At 28.6% G+C, this 23,359-nt stretch overlaps 1 protein-coding gene, 2 long non-coding RNA genes and 1 pseudogene across 4 annotated transcripts; 2 read left to right on the top strand and 2 right to left on the bottom strand.

Annotated features, from left to right (window-relative positions):
* Nucleotides 1–2,688: 2,688 nt before the first annotated feature.
* On the top strand, nt 2,689–5,838 carry LOC106316816 (auxin response factor 22-like). The gene is made up of 14 exons (XM_013754683.1): nt 2,689–2,731; nt 2,816–2,937; nt 3,024–3,119; nt 3,227–3,283; nt 3,372–3,512; nt 3,603–3,687; nt 3,782–3,872; nt 3,947–4,111; nt 4,206–4,319; nt 4,392–4,464; nt 4,557–4,656; nt 4,860–5,143; nt 5,412–5,593; nt 5,683–5,838. The coding sequence occupies exons 1-14, from the start codon at nt 2,689–2,691 to the stop codon at nt 5,741–5,743; spliced, it is 1,614 nt and encodes a 537-aa protein (XP_013610137.1). The 3' UTR covers nt 5,744–5,838.
* Nucleotides 5,839–7,957: 2,119 nt separating this feature from the next.
* LOC106314590 lies at nt 7,958–12,856 on the top strand (annotated as a pseudogene).
* Nucleotides 12,857–18,951: 6,095 nt separating this feature from the next.
* On the bottom strand, nt 18,952–20,142 carry LOC106316774. 2 transcript variants are annotated; one of them, XR_001264958.1, is made up of 5 exons: nt 19,945–20,142; nt 19,743–19,851; nt 19,588–19,646; nt 19,403–19,501; nt 18,952–19,321 (listed from the first exon to the last, which is right to left on the bottom strand). It is a non-coding gene; the product is annotated as an uncharacterized LOC106316774 (long non-coding RNA). The 2 variants fall into 2 exon arrangements; XR_001264957.1 differs by having other exon boundaries at nt 19,588–19,640.
* Nucleotides 20,143–22,049: 1,907 nt separating this feature from the next.
* On the bottom strand, nt 22,050–23,125 carry LOC106316501. The gene is made up of 3 exons (XR_001264845.1): nt 22,763–23,125; nt 22,590–22,666; nt 22,050–22,487 (listed from the first exon to the last, which is right to left on the bottom strand). It is a non-coding gene; the product is annotated as an uncharacterized LOC106316501 (long non-coding RNA).
* Between the last annotated feature and the right edge of the window lie 234 nt (nt 23,126–23,359).

The following is a 23,359-nucleotide window of genomic DNA, read 5'->3' as shown; positions in this document are numbered from 1 at the left end:
AGCCTCTTTTACGACGAATTAGCGAGGAAAACCGCCCTCGTTAAGATTATGTTTTCTTGTAGTGTATAATCGATAAAAATGGTAGTGTTGCAAAATGTTAAAATTATTTAATAAACAAACATTAGTAGAAAAATGATGGTTATTATCTAGTACTTTCATATTTTGTTGATAATGCCTTTTAAGTATCATTAGATTTTGATCCGTGCTTTGCAAGCGCATAATATTTTATGATGACAAATTCTACTAATTAGTTAATGAATATTTTTTTTAATTTATACGAATTTTTCGTATTTAAAACATTTTTGCATTAAAATCAGTCTTTTTAAATTCGATCCAAACCCGCGGTCAAATCGGTTAATCAGGTGATTTTATTATTTTGTTTAGGTTTTTAAAAATATCAATATTTAAAAAAATCACTAAAACTAGAGACTAACCGATTGAACCAATGGATGACCAATATGTAATCCAATTTAATTTAAATTGATATAGTTTCATAATTTGTCACCTTTTTATCTAAATTCAAAGGTTCATTGTTTTGCAGTTTTATGAAATTTTGACTTTTCTACAAAATTTTGATAGAGAAAATGATATATATCAAATAATTAAGAACTATAAATATGTCTTGAACATATTACTCCTTTTTATATATCTTAATTAATTTTATTATAATTTTTTGTGTAATTTATCTTGTTAATATTTTGGTTTATATTATAATAGGTTTAAATTTGTTGTTAACAATTAGTGTTAAGCATTTTCTTTAAATAACACACACACACATATATATATATATTGAACATTTTTCATAATTATTTTTGTTATTATATTTATTGTACAATGTAGAACTTTCTATATTTTTATGATATGATATTATTGAATTATTATGTTACTTAAATGACATAACCATTATTTAGGAAATATAACAAATAAAATAATCCGTTAATTCAATTGATATATTATTGATTTTTTTGTAGTTATTAAACCTGTAAAATAAGTTCTATTTATTTTTGCTGTTTATAAATTATTTGAATTTTTTCTATTATTTAATTTATCTAAATAATTTGAAAGAAAATTGTTAGAATTATAAAAAAAGATGAGATCTAATATTTTATATTGTTTGGATAAAAAATTAATTATAGTGTTGTTTGTAAACATGGATAGTAGTATAAAGAAAAATAAGAATATTGTTTGGAAACATAGATAGTAGTAGTATAATGAAAGGAATATTAGTGATTCAATGTAAGTTTAACTATAAAGTTGAAAGGTGTATTGAATTTAAAAATTTACAAAATAAAGGTTATGTCCAATATAATATTTCTGTTTTTTGGTCAACTTCTGTCAATCACATGTTCGTGTGGATCATGTAGAAACACATGACTTTTGGTTAATTGTTAACCAAAGATGTAAGACTTTAACTGGTAACCATTAAAAGAATACGAAGAATAACAAGAAAAATAATGAAATGAAAAAATAAGAGAAATATTTCTTTTCTAATTTTATAAGGAATAATTGTAGTCTTTTATTCTTCAAAAGTTAAAGAATATTAAGAAATTATAAGTAATAAATATTCTTTGTAAATGATGTAAATTGTAAAAATGGTAAGGAATCAACTATTCTCGCTCTTTCCTTTGGTCACCATCTGGAGATGAGTTCCATTTTGGGATTGACGTGATGATGGGAGAATTGACGTGTTCAACATTAGATGAGTTCCATTTTGGGATTTTTTTCACATAAATGGAAAGGCTGTAAAAATGCATTAATGTTTAAGTACAGAATCCATAGGCGACCTTTGAATTTTCTTTTACTAAAGACCATTTTCTTCAACGACAAATCAACTAATTATGACTTATGAGGTAGAGTATGATGTGCTTCTTTATAGAATTATTATTATATATATGATATATATGTGTGTGTTTTAGAAACATAATTAAACTGATATTCAAGAAGTTTGACATTTAAAAAAAATTATCTTTGACCTGGTTGTTTTTTTGGTAATCTTTAGTCAAAAATCATATGAACAATATTAATGTAGGACAATGACTTCTCAACTATAAATACCTGATGTATATCAAATTGATGACTAAACAAAGACAACTACATATCATTGTAAAGAACAGAAAACAAACTTGTTTACCAAAGATCAAAACGTGCTCACCAATTCACTAATCAAAGGTATTATGTTAATTATCTAGTTGTATGGCTCGATTTTGTGAATAATCATGATTTATATTGCAATACAATTTGTAAAATTTTATTTAAAATTCTCCATCTATCATGATGTAATCGTACTTAAAAAAACACAAACCTGTTTATCAATACCTTAAAAAAACACAAAGTTTATATACTCTTTTGAATTTGAATTATTTTTTTAAAAAAAAACACAAACTTCATTTTTAGAGTTTTAAAAATTTAAAGTATTTATAAATTTCAAAAAATTTAAAAATAATTTAAACAGCTTATCTGAACCCGCAAAGATCCGAACCAAACACGAATCAAAATTTATAAATACTTAAATGAGATTGAAATCTTTAATCTCAAAAACCCAAAACCTAAATAGACCCGAACTGAATAATAATGGGTACCGACCGCCCACCCCTAATTTTCAAATAGAATACCATGCTAACAACTATTCTGGATTTGGTGATATTTTTGTGTAAGGTGTAATTCAAGACCATTATTTGGTAAAAGCTGATGGAGAATAACAAAATTAGAAATGCACAACCTAAATTTCAAGGTATAAGTTAAAAAAAGGAACTCAAATTTAATTTTTGATTTATTAGGAATATTTACTCATAAAAATATTTTTTTATTCATTTAGGAACTGATGGAACCAATAGATATTTGTATAATCAGTTATGGAAGTTATGTGCTGGATCTTTGTTTGATCTTCCAATAATTGGAGAAGAAGTTTATTATTTTCCTCAAGGGCACATAGAGCAGGCACATGTTTTTCTATGAATAATTTCACATTAATTCTCATATTTTGTTATTCAATAAACTTTTCTACAATCTTATGATATTATCAGCTTGTAGCATCAGAAAATGACAACCTGTGCCAATTAAAACCAATTTTTGATATTTCTTCAAAAATTCGTTGTAATGTTATTAGCATCAAGCTTAAGGTATGTATCTTTGGTATTTGATGTTTCTCTTTAGGAAATACACATGAGATTAATTGGCTTACAATTGTACATATTATGGTTTTGACATGTTTTATGCATGAATTTAGGTGGATACCAATACAGATGAAGTTTATGCAAAAGTTTCCTTGTCGCCATGTTCACCTGTAAGTGGAAAATTTTAAATTTTATTTACGAACTAATTGTACTTCTTTTTATAATATCTGTAAATAAATTTATGAATTTAATTATTAGGAATTTGAAGTCTCTATTCCTAATGGCAACAACGAACAAAACATTAACTATTTTACCAAGGTGTTAACTGCTTCGGATTCCAGCACACATGGTGGTTTTTCTTTATTTAAAAAGGATGCCATTGAATGTCTTCCTCTATTGGTATTTTCATTTAATAAATACACCAAATAAATCCATAATTGACTTATGTTGTAAATTTTTATATGATCCTTTGTATTAAACGTTTTTTAGGATATGTCACAGCAAGCACCGAGTCAGTGGATAGTTGCTAAAGATCTCCATGATCATGTTTGGAAATTTAAACACACTTTTAGAGGTATCTAAGTTTTCTATATCAAAATCATTTGGTAGTAACTAATAATCTTTATACACAACTAATAATCTTTATTTATGTATAAATTATCAACTAGGTACACCACAAAGACATCTTTTCACATCTGGTTGGAAACAGTTTGTAAGAAAAAAAAGTTTGGCCGTTGGAGACTCTGTTGTATTCCTTAGGTATATACATTTTGTCATTTTACATCTCTTTTGTTTCTTAATTTTTTTTGTATTTTAAATATTTTTTGTTCTAGAGGGGAGAATGGGGAATCACGAATCGGAATCAGAAAAGCAGCGCCTCAACAAAGCAACATATCATCATCAGTAATTTCAAAAGAGAGTATGCATCATGGTTTAGTTGCTACTGCATTGAATGCTATTAACACCAAATGTATGTTCGACGTGTTTTATAGGCCAAAGTAAGGAAAATACTTTATTACTCTACTTAAACGTCATGAGAATATTTTATTTTAAAAAGCATATTTTAATTTATTCTTGATATGATGATATTAGGTCGAGCAAATTCATTGTCAACTGCAAAAAAATTATAGATGCAGTGAACATGAAGTTCAATACAGGTTCAAGGTTTACTATGAAGTTTGAAGGACGTGATTTTAATGAAATAATGTAAATATTTGACTCTCATATAATTTTTTATTCCAAATATGATTACTTACAAATTTTGCTTATACTGCAAAGATATTCTGGGACAATAGTAAAAGTGGAAGATTTCTCCATTTATTGGAAGGATTCAGAATGGCGAAACCTACAAGTAAAACTTATTCATAACTAATTTTTGTTATATTATTTTAGAATATGATTTCAAAATAATAATAACTAAAATCCACTAACTTATTTTAATAGGTTCAGTGGGATGAAGCTGCAACAATTCCAAGACCTAATAAGGTCTCTCTATGGGAGATCAAGCCTTTAATTCGAGAAAACAAACGCCAACGCGAAATTGGTAAGAAAATACTTTTAAATCATTTATGCTTCTTTTTGTATCCATTATCATCATATTTCTATATATAAGTTCAAATATGATAATTCATATGTTGACTCAAAGCCAATAAATTGGGGAATTAAGTATAAAATCTTCAACAAGTCTTCCTCAACTTATTTATCAGAATGAAACTAATAATTCAAAAATTTCATCTGGTTGGCTAGTGAGCTATGCAGGTCTTGCTATGTCCAAACCAGATTACAATGACCAAATGGTCCAGTCAACAAAAGAAAATTCAACCACCAATGCATCTAGTAGCTTCAGATTGTTTGGAGTTGATCTAACGGCTTCTACCAAAGCAAGAGATGTTTTGGAACCACTTGAATCATACCAAAAGAGTAAAATTTCTAAAATCTTTGATGATGAAAAGCTTGATCAAATTCAAGCAGTGACATCACTAACAGAAATCCAAACGAAGAAAATAAGGTTTACTACAAGTAGTACCAAGGTACGACTAAGAGCATCTTCTACTTATTCTTTACTTTTTAGTCAATTCTAAAATTATTCATTATTAATAACTAGAACATGATAAGACATAGGCTTTCGTAAAATTATTCATGTTCTTTTTAAGAAAAGACTAGATTTTATATATGGTTGCACACACAGTTTTATTCTAATACAGTAGATTTGATACTGATAAGAAACTTGAATAACTTTTTAACCAGATTGAGATGACTATATTTAGTTCACAAACACTTGATATGTTTATTGACCAGGTTCACATGGAAGGTGTTGTTAGAACTGTTGATTTAACTGATTTTGATGGATACAATCACATGATCGTTGAACTAGAAAAACTCTTTAATATCGAAGGCAAGTTGCATATGCACAGTCAATGGAAACTAACCTTTAAAGTTCATGAAGGAGATATGATGCTTGTTGGAGACGATTCATGGCTGTAAGTTTCCTCTTTCTTCTTCTCTCAATATATTCTTCTCTCAATTTTTGGGAAAATAAGAAACTTAATGTGTTTTTGATTCTGTGTAGGAAATTTTGCAACACCGTGAAGGAAATATTCATATGTTCAAAATACGATGCCATAAAATGAAATTTGAGAACCAATTCTCTAAAGGTGCCTCAGCATTTACAAAAATAATTTCACCGTCCGATGTCGACGACAGTCAAAAAGGGGTTTTGTTACTTTTAATGCTTTTTTATATAATACTTGGGTTTGATCTCTGTTCACCCAGAAAGTTTACTTTTATTAAGTTTTCGTTTAACATTTGTTTTTAACTTGAAGAGTTTGGTTTTATATTATGTGTGATATTTATTATTGTGATTGCTCTTCTTTACTTTTATCAACTCTTTTCATTGAACTTATTTGTTATAACCCCTTGGTTATAACTTATAAGGAGATTAAGACTCAGTTTCGTTGTGTTTACTAAATTGCCTTATACAATTACTGAGATAGTTTGAATGGGACTATGTTCTGTTTTTATTTTGGCGATAGAACTTTTAATCATTTTCTTATTTTAAATCATCTAGTTTCATGTCTGCTCTTATTTGTTTTTGGTAAGTTGTTTTATATTGCATTCTTTCGAATTGTGCAACTATATATTTTTATTTCCATATCAATATTGGAATTATGGTTGAGTTTTTTTTTTAAATTATGTATGTTACTTTACAATTTATTTCTATACAATAACTGTAGATCTCTTATTTCTGTCATGTAAACAAACTTTTAGTTTGTTTGTAGTACTAACATATGGTTATTAACATTTACCAACTAAGCTAATGGAGATTTTAGTCAAAAATAGTTGAAATATTACATATTATTTTCAAGGCTGGAAGCACATGCTACCCCAGCTTCTAGCCAGGGCCGACACTGCTTACATCGTGATGAAACTCTTGTGTAGGTTTATTCTCTATTAATCTATGTAATTGTTCATAAATCATTTCTCTAAGATTTGAATCCAAAATATTGAAACGTAAAAAAAATTAGTGACTTCTTAACTACTGGAGTAAAAAGACTTCCAGTAGATATAGGTTGCGGATACTAAAACTAGAATGTTCAATGTAATTTGGTTCTCCCATGTGATTGAGGCCATCTGATTGAGAGACTGGTTAGATAAAAACTGTTATCTTTGGTACAGTCAATGAACTTGATCGATTTTTTTCTTGATCTGAGTAGAAACAAAATCGAAGATATTTCTAAATACATGAACGTTCAAGTGGAAGAGTTGTGTAAGAGAGTTGACAAGCTCACCAGGCTTCACTATGCCTCATCAAAATCAATGCCATAAGCTATGTTCTTTTTTTTTTCATTTATACTTTCTTGAGTTTAAAGTCTTTTGATTTGTTAGCATCATCTTCTGAATGGATTTAGGTATTGGCTTTTGTAATAACTTGGCTATGTTGTTTTGTTTCTTAATCAAACCAACTCTGTTTTTAGTCCTTTACATAGAGAATCATGAAGATATAAAACATAATTGTGAATATTGTTATTGAGATATGTATACATTTAGTTAAAAAATCTAGGTTTAACGTTTACATTCTTATCTTCCTATATAAGTTGTACATGTATAAGCTTTATCATTATGAGAGTCAATATACAATTCTTCCAATCTTATACTCTCATCATTCTCTACACTTTAGATTAAAAAAATTGTGAATCACTTTGTCGAAATATATGTAGTCTTAAATGTGTGTTGTGTATTGTATGCCTTTCCTATGTGAAATTATTATGTTTATAATTAAACATATACTATTTGCAGAGAATTATTTACTTGTGAGTTGTGAACGCCTCTCCTCAACTTTCAGTATTCGTTATACAATAAATGAATGGAAAGTAATATTCCTGATATTAAAAATAATAAAAAAAATCTTATGCTATCAATTTCTTGAAAATTTTATTACTCTTGAAGGCACCTTCGATTCCTTAATGAGATCTAGATTATTCTTAGCTCTTTTGATTAGGTTATCTTGTCTAAATAAACCTAACCTCACTTGTCTCAACCTCCAAAGTCCTCATCACTTGATCATTATACTTAAACGAGTGTGACAATCAATATATTATTTATGTATAATATAGGTTTCTTCTACATACGGTGATGTTATGATCTGGATATTTTCTTCTCTTTACATTTATATTTTCTATTACCAACATCTTGAAAATGAGAAACAATTTTGGATTTTTCTATTTTCTCTGCTTCTACTAAAGTTCATATCCCAAGCACGATGTGAAGCTACACGACCAGTGACGATGATCCGACCAGAGACCTATTCGAGCTGAAGGTAATACGACGTTCCTGGACGGAAGAACATGGTGCGTGGCTCGACCAAGTGCGTCTCAGGCTGAGCTACAGAGAGCTCTTGATTGGGGATGTGGTATTGGGAGAGTTGATTGCTCAGTCATCGAGAAACATGGTGCCTGTTACGAGCCGGATACGATATGGTCGCACGCATCTTTTGCGTTTAATGGTTATTATCAGGCTAATGGGAACAATCGCATTGCTTGTTACTTCGGTGGAACAGCTACACTCACCAAGATAAACCCTAGTAAGTTTCTTGCACTATGTAGGGTACTAAAATGAATAATCCATTAATTTGTTTGCCAAAAATATCTCTCTTTATATATAAAAATGTTATGCCATATGTTATATATGGATTTACCCTTGTATACCTCTTTTTTAAAGGAGATACCATTAACATCCTCCACACATCCCCTGTAACGTCGTCAGTGACAGAAGAGTCAATTGATCGACCTAGTGCGCCGATGACATCAAAACTGATTCAAATTCCATCCAATTGTTATGCCAAAAAGACGCAAAATCCTTCCTGAGTTTACATGATAGAGAATGAAAGGTTTTGCTAAATAAGAAAGCTTCATGAGCCTTCTCCAAATCCAGCTGCAAATATTTGAGACCCACAACGATTCAGAACCAGCAAAAAGGAGCCATATGAGTTTGATTCCATACACCAAATTTAATTTCATTAAGCAAAGCAGACCCAAAACTCCCCACTCTTTCGGTGAACAAACAGTCTCCCAAGACACTTTTTCCCCCCTTGCGAGTTCAGAGCTTCTGTCCAGAGAAAGGTGGTACAAATCTTTTCTAGTTTTTTCCAAACATTCTTTTGCCAGTGGGACAAATTGCAGACCAAAAATTGATCGTACTTGTAGACGGCTGTTTAAATCTCCTGCAAAAGATAGCTGTTTTGCTGTCCAAGAAGTAACTCGAGATCTGATTTTATCCACTAAAGGTTGATAATCTTGGCTTCACAGCTTATGAGGCATCAGAGGAACTCCGAGATACTTCACAGGAAGAGACCCCTGGACCAAATCAAGTTCTGTCGCCAAAGATGAAGCAGAGTGTTGATCATTCCCGTTCACAAAATACACAAGTTTTCCGCGATTATTTTATGTATGGGGGAGTACGTAATAATAGATGAGATATTTTATATGTTGCTTGCAGGCTACGGTATACGGAACGTGCTCCTATGATGTATCCAAGTAAGAATCGTAATTTCTTATTTTTGTTCGTTATGCCTTTTTAAGTATCATTTTGGTCAACTTGTCTCCATCATATGTATGTGGATCGTGTAGAAACACATTACTTTTGGTTAATTTTTAATTAAAGATATAAATGATGGGAGAATTGACATGTTCAACATCCCTTATATAGTGTCCATTTTGAGATTTCTCATATAAATGGAAAGGCCGACAAAAATTCATTAATGTTTCAGTAGAAAGTCCATAGAGGACCTTTGAATTTCTTTTACCAAATACCATTGTCTTCAATGACTAATCAACTAATTATGAGGTGGAAGTATAACGTGTTTCTTTACAGAATTATTATATGCATATATTTGTGTGTGTGTGTTGTAGAAACATAATTAAACTGATATTCAAGAAGTTTTGACATTTCTAAAAAAATATATTTGACCTGGTTGTTTTTGGTAACCTTTATTAGTCAAAAATACTATCTGAACAAATATTAATGTAGAATAATTTTGTTTCAACTATAAATACCTCATATATATCAAATTGATTACTAAACAAAGATAAATGCAGATCATTGTAAAGAAGAAGAGAAAACAAACTCGTTTAATAGAATTCGAAACGTTTTCACTAATTCACTAAACAAAGTTATTATGCAGTGGCGGATGCAGAATCATATTTAGATGGGGGCACAACATTTTATTTCATTACATTTCATTGTAGGATTATAAAAAATTTCTTAAATTAAAAGTAATTACCGAAGGAAAATAAAAACTAGTTGGGGGCACATGACCCCATTCCTCATCACTTGCGTCCGCCACTGGTATTATGTTAATTATCTAGTTGTATATGGCTCTATTTTGTGAATGGTCATGATTTTATATTGTAATAGAATTTGTAAGAGTTTATTTAAAAAATTCTCATCTATCAGGACGTAATCTTACTTTAGAAAAAAACACCCAAACCTGTTTATCATGATATATATACTCTTTGAATTGAAGTATTTGAATATAATGATAAATCCATATAACAATACCTGAAACACAAAAAAAAATTATATGAAAACTCAAATAAACTTTAATTTAATGAAAAACTTACAAAGCTCATAATGTGTATTTGTAATAATTATAAAAAATCCATACTTTTAAGATGTTAACAACCATTCTCGATTTGGTTATATTTTTGTGAAAGTTGCAATTCACGACCAGTATTTGGTAAAAGCTGATGGCGAATAACCAAATTATGAATGCACAACCTAAATTTCAAGGTATAAGTAAAAAATTGAACTCAAATTAAATCCTTGATTTATTATGAATATTTACTCATAAAATATTTTATTTTTTCATATAGGAACTGATGAAATCAATAGATGTTTGTACGATTAGTTATGGAATTTATGTGCTGGATCTATGTTTGATCTCCAATAATTGGAGAACAAGTTTATTATTTTCCTCGAGGGCACATAGAGCAGGCAAATGTCTTTCTATCAATAATTTCATATTATTTCTTCTATTTGGTTATTTCATAAACTTTTCTACAATTTTATTACATAATCAGCTTGTACCATCAGCAAATGACAAGAGATAGTTGCTAAAGATCTCCATGATCATGTCTGGAAATTTAAACACACTTTTAAAGTTAGCTAAGTTATTATATTAAAATTGGTTGGTAGTGACTACTAATCTTTATTTATACGTAAATTATCAAATAGGTACACCACAAAGACATAGAATGAGTTTGTAAAAGGAAAAACTTTTGCCGTTGGAGACTCTGTTGTATTCCTTAGGTATATACATTTTGTCATTTTGCATCTCCTTTGTTTCTTAATTTTTTGAATTCTAAATATTTTTATGTTCTAGAGGAGAGAATGGGGAATCACGAATTGGAATCAGAAAAGCAGCTCCTCCACAAAGCCACATATCATCATCAGTAGTTTCAAAAGAGAGTATGCACCACGGTTTAATTGCTACTGCAACAATGCTATTAACACCAAATGTGTGTTTTATGTGCTTTATAAGCCAAAGTAAGGAAAACACGTTGTTACCCTACTTAAACATCATGTTCATATATTATTTAAGTAAGCATACTTTAATTTATTCTTGTTATGATGATATTAGGTCGAGCAAATTCATTATCAATTGCGACAAATTCAAAGATGCAGTGAACAAGAAGTTCAATATAGGTTCAAGATTTACTATGAAGTTTGAAGGATGTGATTTTAAAGAAATATGGTAAAATTTTGACACTCGAATAATTTTTTTAATTCCAAATATCATTACTTACAATTTTTTTACTGCAAAAATATTCTGGGACAATAGTAAAAGTGGAAGACTTCTCCATTTGGAAGAATTCAGAATGGCGAAGCCTACAAGTAAAAATTATTCATAACTAAGTTTTATTATATTATTTTATAATATATTCAAAATAATATATTAATATATTCCACAGACTTATTTTTATAGGTACAGTGGGATGAAGCTGCAACAATTTCAAGACCTACTAAGGTCTCTCCATGGGAAATCGATCCTTTAATACCTTCATCAAACATTCTCAACTCAGATTTTCAAAAAGAAAAACGCCAGCGCGAAATAAACGAATTTGGTAAGAAAATACTTTTTCTTTAATAAGTTATGCTTCTTTTCTGGATCAGTTATCATCATATTTCAATATAGAAGTTAAAATATGATAATTTATGTGTTGACTCAATGCCAAGAATTAGGAGAATCAAGCATAAAATCTTCGACGAGTCTTCCTCAACTTATTAATCATAATAAAACTAATGATTCGCAAATTTTATCTGGTTGGCTAGTGAGCTATGCAGGTGATGTTACGTCCGAACAAAATTACAATGACCAAATGGTCCAGTCAGCAAAAGAAAATTTAACTACCAATGCATCTGGTAGCTTCAGATTGTTTGGAGTTGATCTAACGGCTTCCACCAAAGCAAGAGATGTTCTGGAACCACTCGACTCATACCAAAAAGGTAAAATTTCTGAAAGTTTTGAAGAAGAAAAGCTGGATCAAATTCAAGAAGTGACATCACTAACAGAAATCCAAAGGAAAGAAATCAGTTTCAGTACAAGTAGTACCAAGGTATGAAAAAGAGCATCATTTATTTATTCTTTACTTCTTAGTCAATTCAAAAATTATTTATATTAACAACTTGAACATTATAAGACATAGGCTTTCTTACAATTAATCATGTTATTAATTTATAAGAAAACACTAGATTTTATATATGGTTGCACACACAGTTTTATTCTATTACAGTATATATAATGCTGATAAAGAAACTTGCATAACTTTATTAATTAACAGATCGAGATGACTATACTTAGTTCACAAACACTTGATATGTTTATTGACCAGGTTCACATGGAAGGTATTGGTAGAACTGTGGATTTAACTATTTTTGATGGATACAATATTGCAGATGCAGATCATTGAACTAGAAAAACTTTTTTAATATTGAAGGCAAGTTGCAGATGCACAATCAATGGAAACTAACTTTTAAATATAATGAAGGAGATATGATGTTTGTTGGAGACGATCCATGGCCGTAAGTTTCTTCTCTCTTCTTCTCTCAATTTTTTGGGAAACAAAAACTTAATGCGTTTTTTTATTTTGTGTAGCAAATTTTGCGACATCGTGAAGGAAATATTCATATATAAAATGAAATTTGAGAACCATTCCTCTAAGGGTGACTCAGCATTACAACAATAATTTCATCATCAGATGTCAGACGTTATTCAAAGAGGGGTTTTGTTATTTTGCCTTTTTATATAATACAAGGGATTGGTCCGCTCTTCATGCGGAAAGTTTACTTTCCTTAAGTTTTCCTTCAACATTTCTTTTTAACTTGAAGAGTTTTGTTTTATGTTATGTGTGATCTTTATCATTGTGATGGCTCTTTTTTATTTTGATCATCTCTTTTCCGTTGAACTTATTTTTTATAAAGAGATTAAGACTCAGTTTCCTTGCGTTGACTTAATTTCCTTATACGATTACTGAGACAGTTTGAATGGGACTATGTCCTGTTTTCATTGGCGATGTAGAACTTTTAATCATTTTTATATTAAATCATCTAGTTTCATGTCTACTCTTACGTGTTTTTGTTGAGTTGTTTTATATTGTATATCTTGTTCGTATTGTGCAAGTATATATATTTTTATTTCCACATCAATACTAGAACTGTGTTTGAGTTTTTAAAAATTATGTATGTAACCTTTTAATGTAGTTATATACAACAATTGTAGATCTCCTATTTATATCATGTAAACAAAATTTTCATTAGTTTGTAGTAATGAAATATAGTACAATTGTTTACAAATCATACATCTTCACAATTGAAAATTTTCACTAATAAAAATTTTTATTTTTAATGTTTGTTATATTCTTACTTTGATAGTAATTTCGTGTTAAAACTGTGTTCGATTGAGTTCAAATGGAAAAAATGATATTTTATGATTGTTTTTTCAATTTATTGATACCCTTATATATATATATATATATATAATCTTAAGCAAATTTCTTTATTCAATTCCAAAAATAAATATCATATGTATCATAACAAAGAATAAGTTAAAGTTGTGTAGACATCATAGACCTAATAATAAACTTTATACTTAGAAATACAAATATTTATTACTGAGTATCTTTTCATTATATAATAATATTTTTGTCTTGAAATATTAATTTAAAAAAAATAGTATATCTATTTTTTAATTTTGTTATTTGTTAGAAAATTATGCTGAAAATTTGTTTATTATTTTGAAAATTATAATTTATTTTAGTTCAAAATATACTATTATTTATAATTAAATATTATATTAATTTATTATTTCTAAATAATAAGAGAATAATGAAGGGTGAGATTTTATAAATTAAGAAATTTCTGGTTAGGTGTCAATTTTGGTACACCACTTGATTATGTGGTTTAAAGATAAGAGATATTGGAAGCCCCCTAATTAGTCCAATAGTTTGAATAAGAGTGCATTAATGCTTTTCACTAAGAGGTTTAAATTTTAAGTCTTAGAAAATATGAATTATGCAGATTAAGGGTCTGACTGGTGTAACCGCTGCAGTTGCGTACGTTTGTGGATGCGGGTAGTTGCAGTTTTAAGCGTTATTAAAAGATTTGCACGGCTGGTACATCACTTAGAAATTGGTTTGTTTGCGGGATACTTATGCATGGTTAACTACCAAATGCATCATTTGTTAAATAATAAATTAATAATATTTACATTTTATATAATTATTAAATTATTAAAAAAATCATAATATTATAATAAATATAAAAATAATATATATAAATTTATAAAATTAAAATTTAAAAAAATTATAGAAAATATTTTTTTTAAAGTTTTCTAATATAAATTAAATATAATATATACATTTTAGTATCTCCAGTATTTCAATTTAAATTTTTTATTGAATATTTTCATTTTATATTTTTATTCTAAAAAAAAAAGTATCTTCCCGCAATCGCAAACCCTAGCTGGAACCAGCTTTTGATTTTAAAAGGTTTGGAGCGGTTTGAAACGATTTGTAGTGTTTTCTGTGATTGTTTTAAAACGCCAACAATTGTTGTCAACCGCAAAAGTTGGGTTTGCGGATGGTAGCAGAGAAACAAGGCATGCCCTAAAAGAAATTCTTACATGAGATCTTTTGTTTCTGAGTTTGGGATTTGATCAAAAAGGAAACAATCTGAATGACAATAGGTTTTTAAGGTGTTCCTTTGCGTTAGCTGTGGATCTTGGTCTAGTTTGGGCGATATGGACTCTTGGAGGTAGCTATTATGTAAGACAGAAAACTATAGAATATGGTTGAATGTTATGGTATTTATTTTGGATTGGTATTGGTCAAGCATCAGGAACTCAACCATTTTTGGATATGTTTTCTGCTATTCAGTCTCCTTTGCAAGGTACACACGTTTTTATTATACACTAGGGCCGGCCCGCCCTACGGGCGGGATGTGAACTTTAAAATAATTTTAACAATTAGTGTAAACGTTTAATACAAATTTTTATCATATAAGAATATACATATTAGTTAAATTTTGTAGATGTCATTGTATTTGAATATTTTTTAGATCCCATTCAGAAATTTGTGATCGAAGTTTAAATTTCTATAACAAAATACAAATGATTTTAAGATTATATGGAAAATATATTTTTAATATACATACATATATATCGTTTACATTAAATACATAATATATAAATCTAAATAAATATTTAAATATAATATATTTGATATATATATATATTATACAGCAAACTAAATTTTAATTTTCAAACAACACTTAGGAACTACTGAAACGATTTTACTTTTTGAATTTTTATTTATATATTTTTAACCTAACAATATTATGGATGTACTAATTAGTTACTTTTTCTAAAAATATTACTATTATATTTATGTGGTTATAATTATGCCAAAATAATTTCTGATGTATTGATTATATTTTGTGAGGTTATGTCGCGCACCACTTGTGTTGATTTCTTGAAATATATTTATTTTATTTCTGTAAGAATAAGGTAGTAGGATATATTACATCAATACTATTAATTCAGGAACCCCTTTATGAAATTACCCATACTCTTTCCTAGTATAGTAATTATTGTGCCATCAGTTTTACTTTAAAAATTAGAAGTCATTAAGGGTACTTTAGAAATGAAATGTTGACCACCTAAGTTACCTAAATACTAATGAATAAATAAATATCCTAAAAAAAAAGACAGACACTATAATGTAACCCATATAATTTATTATCCTTATTTCAACATTAACTAGAGTTTTACCTGCGCGTATCCGTGCGGATATTTTTAATTTTATAAATACATAACTTCGATAATAAATATTTATATTTACATGTCAGTGTTATATGTATAATAGCATAATCTTAACACTATTAAAATATAATGATTTTTACATTAAATTTTGTGAGTAATTATTATTATATAATAGTACATTTTGATTTCGGTACAATAAATTCATGATCAGAAATAATTAAATAGAAAATCACTTATAAATATGTTTTTCTAATATCTACAGTATGTACACACATTTTTTAAATTTTATTTATTTATACTATAAAAATGATATTTTCTAAGGATAATTTAAGTTTTCATATTGTGATTGAAAAATATATATTTTAACATCTATCATTTTAGTATGTTGCGGAATTTTATAAGTAAATACATTATTCGGTTTAATTAATTCAAACTTATTATTTTATTTATTTTTATACATAGTAACACTATCCTATTATTTGAGTTAATATTATCGATATATAATGTTTTTTTTATGTTTTATGACTTTCAAATCTTATACTAAATTATTGAAATATTTTATTAAAAATATTTATTTATTTTTTATATTTTTAGCAAATTTTGTTATCATTATAGATAAACATTAAATTTATAATTAAAACTTATTTGTTATTAATATTAATTTTATTTTATTTTTATTTTCAAATAAATTTCTAGTTAATATTAATTTATAATAATATTATGTTACTAATTATGAAATTAATTAATGCATTATTTTTAGAAATATATTTAAAATTTTATTAAGATTTGGTTAGATTTTTTCATTAAAAATAAAATTTAAATTTATAGGTAAACTACTTTGTTATTATCATCTTTATAAATTATAAAATTTCTAGAAATGATATACATTTTAATGATTTGTAAATAAGCAAAGTCTAATGAAATAGTTATACTTTTGTACAATAGACTTTTTGTACTTTTGTTTTAATAGAATAAATAAATATTTTGAAGATTGTTTTAGATATGCATTTATTTATTATATGTAGTTAGTATTTTACTAAATTTTCAACAAATTTAGATCAATTAAATGAACATAAAATGGTATTAATTAGTTAAGTTAATTAATTTAAACATAACTGAATATTAAAATAAAAAATACCTTTTTTGCAAATATATTCCTAATTAAGTTATTAGTCAGCGAAATTGTCATCAAACATTATTAGAATTAGTTTAAACACATTAACATAATTTTTTATTTTTCATATATTACGATGAAAGATGAACAAATATGAATAGATTTGATTACGTTGTATATTAAGCTGATGTCACTTGTAGTCAATCTTGAAGCGATCTTATAGGCAAAGACAAACAAACGCTTAGCGAAATAATGTTTGGATAAGATCGGTTTAGTTATCAATACTAACTAAAATTTGTATTGTTATTGTTTAAGTAGAAAACCGGAGCATATGGTTTGTGTAAAGTTGGTTTGAAATATGTAACTTGGTTAACATAAGTGATATGTGTCCTGCGTGTATAATAAATGGTAGTATTTAGAATAGGTCCAATTTTAATTGACAACATTTCACGGTAGATAAAATTAGGACTCTATTTTAATAGAGTAGATGAATAAACAAATATTAACAATATAACATTAATTAATGGAATACTATAAGTCATTCGATATTAATCCACAGATCAACCAACGGACTTTTTTCCAATCATAGTAACACCATGTAAACCTCTCAGGTATAAGTAGTCAATTATATATGATCACTGGTACAGAACCTGCAAATATATCATTTGATTTTGTTTTTGTCAATGGCAATGTAGAACTCTCACATATAAGAAATCAACTGTATATGTCAAACGGTAAAATTTGTTCTAAAGAGAACAAACTAAAACAATGGTAAAATCTTGTTATGTGGACTGTTAATAGAAATAAATATTCATATAAACTCATTTAGTTGGGTTTTATATAGGTTATTCGATTTAAAAATATATATTAAATGTGATTTTACTTAAAAATAGTTGAAACTTATATTAACCCATTTGCATATATAAATATATATATATATAACATAATATATTAAAATTTATTATGTTCAAACAATTTTCGGTGCGGGGTTGGATTTGATATTTATTTTTGGATATAATACTTTAAGAACCGTTCGAATATATAGGTCATGTCTAATAGAGGTCTGATAGAATATGGGACTTTGATTTTCGGATTGATTCTGATTTTTTTAGTACGAATATTCTTAACTAATTATGTTAGGTAACTAGTAAGAATATATAATATGTTGCAAACTTTAGAAATGAAGTTTAACAAATACTTTCTGAAATGCATATGGCACAAGTGTATAGCTATGCAACTTGACATATTTATATAGTTACCGAAAATTATATTAGATTAAATTAATATTAAACACAAATATGGTTACAAAAAAATACACAAATATAAAAATTAAATTTTTCTAAGAAAAAATAAAACAAAAAAATATATTCGCCCTTTGATACATAGAAATATGTGTTTGTAACAAAAAAAATTAAAACCGTAATAGTCATGAGAATAAATGGGAGAATGCTATATTAAAGTATAATGATTTGGGATCCTTTTGTTTTGATAGCGCAGTGCATGATAAGGCAAGCTTTCAATGATGAATTTAGATTTTGAATCATATCAAATCCACTGATATTGGCTTGTACAAATTTGAATAGCATAACAGGGAAAATCATGCAAGGACAATCCGCACAAAGAATCTGTGATTATTTTTCTTTCCAATACAATACTGAATATCATGAGAGTTAAAACAATCTCACGAAAAGCGTAGATACAGAACTATCCTAAACCGACAAACAAACACTCATATGTGGTCTATTATGAACAAAATTATGAATAGCATACAAATACATAATATTCTTTTATTCTTCGTGCTCTCCCAAGAGTGATAGCGAATATATTTTGACATGCTAAGCATATTTGGTGGATCAGAGGACTATCGTTATTGTTGTTTTGCGTGCTTGCCAAGTAAGTTACGGTGTGAATAATCCGAGTATGGAAAATCGATACCACCGTTATTGGGTAAACAAACTAATATTAATTTTTTTACTTATTGTTCTAAAAGAGAATGTTTGGAGTAAAACAGGTTCATAAAAATTATAGCAATAAACTCACTTTCTCAGAAGCTGAACATAATAAATAGGTTTAAAATCATTTGTACTAAAACGAACAATCCTAAAACGCGATGCTGAACAGTTCTTATTCCCATTGGTTAGCATGTGCTTGGTCTTGTGGCGAACCATACCAGGGAAAACCTCAGAGGCACGAACATTGATTAGCTTTGTTATTGACCGATCCAATGCTACAAAAATGGCAGCGTCAGTATTCACTGTAACCGACTTTTGCACCAGGTATCTGCAACAAAAAAAAAATGTGTGCTTCACTTACTGATCTCACAACACATCGTCTAACGCGTAAAACAAAAATTGGAAAAACCTGTTGCGAGGACAGCCCCAATATCTTTAACCGTTCTTTAAATGGCATAGTTTCATCGATAAAAAGCCTCTAACTTGCTCAAGCCCATCATCTATCAATCTACAAAAAGAATTTTTTTTTAAAAAAAACATGCATTAGCAGAGAATAGAAACAGAACAAAATCAAGAAGTGTGAGCTCAAGTTACCTGAATGCCTTCTTCAAAATGAGGTGAAAGCTCTTTTAAATAATTATCTGAAACTGCAACTAACAAAATTCAACAAACGAAACGAAATAACCATCTCCCAACTAGATAAACTCAATCTTTTCAAGACTATTGATTATTGGCAAGTCAGTTCATACCAAGTCTGAATCTGGAGGGGCGCTTCACATTCCTTGCCTCCGAGAAACGCAGCAGCCTAGCCTCGACAATGGATAAACGCTTGCCGGCCTTCAAATCGGAGAATAAGGCCTTGGAGTTAGCCATTAAAAAGGTGAATTAGTATAATCTAAGAGAGATGAGGAGAGGATGATTTCGAGAAGAGTAATAGGGACATATTTATACCCGAATTGACAGAGCTTCTCCGATGTAAACCGCATAGTTAATGGGATTAAACACCAAGAAACCATAACGAAATCTGATTCAGTAACGGTGAAGAAACTGGAGCGCCGTCGCCGTCCCACGCAGTAGAGAGAAAATATACACTTGCTTCCGTGGTAAGGTTTATTGAGTACGTTTTCTTGGGCCTAATATTAAACAAATGCGCCGAGCCTAATCTTTTTGATCTAACAAACGCGTCACGATACAAAGCCCAGACTATATACTCATTTAACAAAGTATTGCGCTTTGTGTGCAGGGACTGTGCAGGGACAGGTGTCGCAACGTGAGACCTCGACTTATTGACCTGGCATCCGACGTGGACGCACAGGAGTGAAGCATATATTTTATATATATATAGACTAGGGTCGGTCCGTCCTACGGGCGGAATATGAATTATAAAATAATTTCAAAGCTAAAGTATATGTATAATAAAATTGCTTGTTTTAAGAATATGGAATAAGCATTGGTTGTTTTTATGTTTCATAATTTTATATTTGTTATAGGAAGTCATGTATGCGACTTTGATATATTGTTCGATTTTTCTTACAATTTGATAAGTATATGGTAGATATACGAAATTTAAGATTATGGAACTCTGATCACAAATAATAATCAATATTATGGGTTTTTCTCTCTTTTTTTTTTGTTGTGTTTTCCCGAATAGAATAATATAATTTTAATTTTTTACTCAGAAATAAAAGCGAATAATAATATAATTTGCTATCTATAAGCAATATAATTCACAAACATGTGAATCCTTAAAAAGTAATATATTAATATATATTTATTTATATCTGAATATGGGATGAAATAAACATAATTAGAAACATCGATTAGGAACATATAGCTATGAATAATATGTTAATAAGACAGTTAACTTTTGGCAATGTAATCTGAAAACTACAAAACCATAGTATCGTTAAAAGGAATCTGTGTTTAATGATTTTTGTTAAAATATATATGAGATTTTGAAACTATTATATATCAATGAATTGTATAAATATCTATATATATACGTGCTAGAGTCGGTCCGCGCTATGCAAATTATATATTTCAATTGGTTAGTTTTATCATTTATTTTATGTTTTATATATATTTTCTTATTTAATTTTTGTAATGTATTTTATTGTGCTTAAAATATTTTATATAATCGAGATAAGTATAGCTTGTTTTAATTAAAATTAAATCATATCTCTTATCTAAAAAACAATTCATACAAATATTTAAAACAACTTTTGTAAAAGAATGTTGTATGAGTTAAATACTATCGTTAAATACACTACAACTTCTATAAAGATTATTATAAAAAATTTTTGTCTGGTTAATTATGCTATTGAAAATTATGAGAAACACTACATATTATTATAAAGATTATTATAATTTAATATATGTTAATTATAAGCAAAAGAATATCTTACAATCTAACTTTGTTTAAAATATTATTCTAGATTAAAAATTAAAACGATAATCAAGATACTCTCAATAGATATTCATAATTAATATAACTTCTACCATTAAATATTATTTATTGTTTTTGTTAAACTTCATATATTATTTTGATTTTAAAATCTTTTTTTAACAGAAATGAAAAACGTTTGTTCGCAAGTTGTTGCTTAATGTGGTGGTATTAGTTTATCTCCTCTTATGACTTCCTCAAATTTTCTTACTCTTCTTGTGAGGTTCAACCTTGGACAACACTGGGTTCAGAACATACAGTATCTACATGTCAAATTGGGAGACATTTGTTTTAAAAAGACATTTAGATACCAAATGAAGTTAATTAAGTAGATAATTAATGTTGCAGAAAAAATAAACATTTTCTTAGTTATGCATGCTGCTCAAGAGGAGTACTTACGAAGGATGGGTTGTTTTGTTTCACAGATTGGAGGAACATTAGATTTCTGGTGAAGTGAGGCAGTGAATATTGTCCCGTGATCCCACCAGAGACAGAATTGTTAATATGTTAATATGAGCGTTCATTATAGAACAGCCGGTGGTTAGAGGAGTTCAAGTCATGGTTTCGATGCGAAGAACTGCGATGGTCAAGTTAAAAAAAAAGATGAATGCTCTGAACTGAATCTCAATCAATTAAAACCAATGTGTAGGAATCTCTACTCCAGATAGTGGTCACTATGTGCATTAGACTTTTTTTTAAAGTTAATACATTGATTTGAGATGAACTTGAATCAGTGCTGTACACAGAGTATAACTCACGCAAATGTTTGTTCTCTCCTCACTCCATTTCAGAATCTCCATAACTAACATGAGAGACGAATGGAACGCAAGCTCACTCTTGCTCAAAGAAAGATACAGCTTTCCCCAGTCAATGAAGAGTAACTCACTTGAACTTAACTGGCATGTAATGGAACGTAAGCTGACCCAAAGTAGGTTTACCGCGCTGTTGAAACTTAGAAACGGTGACGACTGACCGCGTGATTATAGGTTTGGGTACTCAAATAACTTCATAAGTGTTACACCCCTTCCGCCATATGGAAACTTTTTGAATTCTGAGAATGATAGATTCTTATCACATAGGTTTGCCATGTGCTACTATATATAGGATAAAAAGAGAGTGGAACTCAAAACAATAATAGGGAAAATACTTATACCTTGAAAAAAAAGGGAAGCCTGACGATGGAACTATATAGGGTCTCTCGGACATTTTAGAGTTCCAATTGCGATGAACCTTCAAATTAGCAAATGAACATATCAAAAGCTTACAATTTATAATATGATATCAAAACAATCATAGTCAAAACCCAATCATTGTCTATCGAAATACCTTTTCCAAATATTGGTTCATTACTCGGTTTTCTTTCATGTCAGTTTACTTCAGAAATATAGACTTTTGGTGCAAAGCTGAAAGTCTTGCAATATCACACACAGAGTTTCACCAAACCGTTAATATTGTCATTGCCAATAATGAATTGAAAAATGATGGAGGACACTCAAATAAAATAACAATATTGGGAAAGATTACATACCCATGTTCCTTTATGCATATTCATGTTCACATGACTCAACGGTGGTTTAAGCAAATGAAGTTGAACCAAACACAAATGACTCATTTGTGAGAGAAACTGAGAATATGAATTCTATTTTAAATGGCAACGGAAACCATATATTTAAATATATACCTGAGAGCAGATTTATTTCCTTCAGACACCAAAGAGCACAGTGTATAGTAGTTATAAACAGAGAAGCATATTCGATGAGTTTGAGCTGTAGCGTAAGGCTTAATGATAATAACACTCATTGAAAAAGTCCAGTTATTACCTCACTTTCGGGGTAAACCAAAGTGATTCAGTAAAAGCCTGCAGTGAGCATCAACACTTAGCCACATGATCAAAACTTCAAAATGTTATAGGATTCAAAACTT

The sequence above is a fragment of the Brassica oleracea genome, chromosome C9, assembly GCF_000695525.1.
Source record: "Brassica oleracea var. oleracea cultivar TO1000 chromosome C9, BOL, whole genome shotgun sequence".
NCBI classification, from domain to species: Eukaryota; Viridiplantae; Streptophyta; class Magnoliopsida; order Brassicales; family Brassicaceae; genus Brassica; species Brassica oleracea.
This window is presented reverse-complemented; position numbering and strand designations above follow the sequence as displayed.

Bases quoted from the DNA above. Each gene is read 5' to 3' on its own strand.
- LOC106316816 (XM_013754683.1), top strand. From the start codon at position 2,689: ATGGAGAATAACAAAATTAGAAATGCACAACCTAAATTTCAAG. The intron at 4,320-4,391 runs GTAAATATTTGA...TATACTGCAAAG, and splicing joins CGTGATTTTAATGAAATAAT to ATATTCTGGGACAATAGTAA. The intron at 5,594-5,682 runs GTAAGTTTCCTC...GATTCTGTGTAG, and splicing joins GTTGGAGACGATTCATGGCT to GAAATTTTGCAACACCGTGA.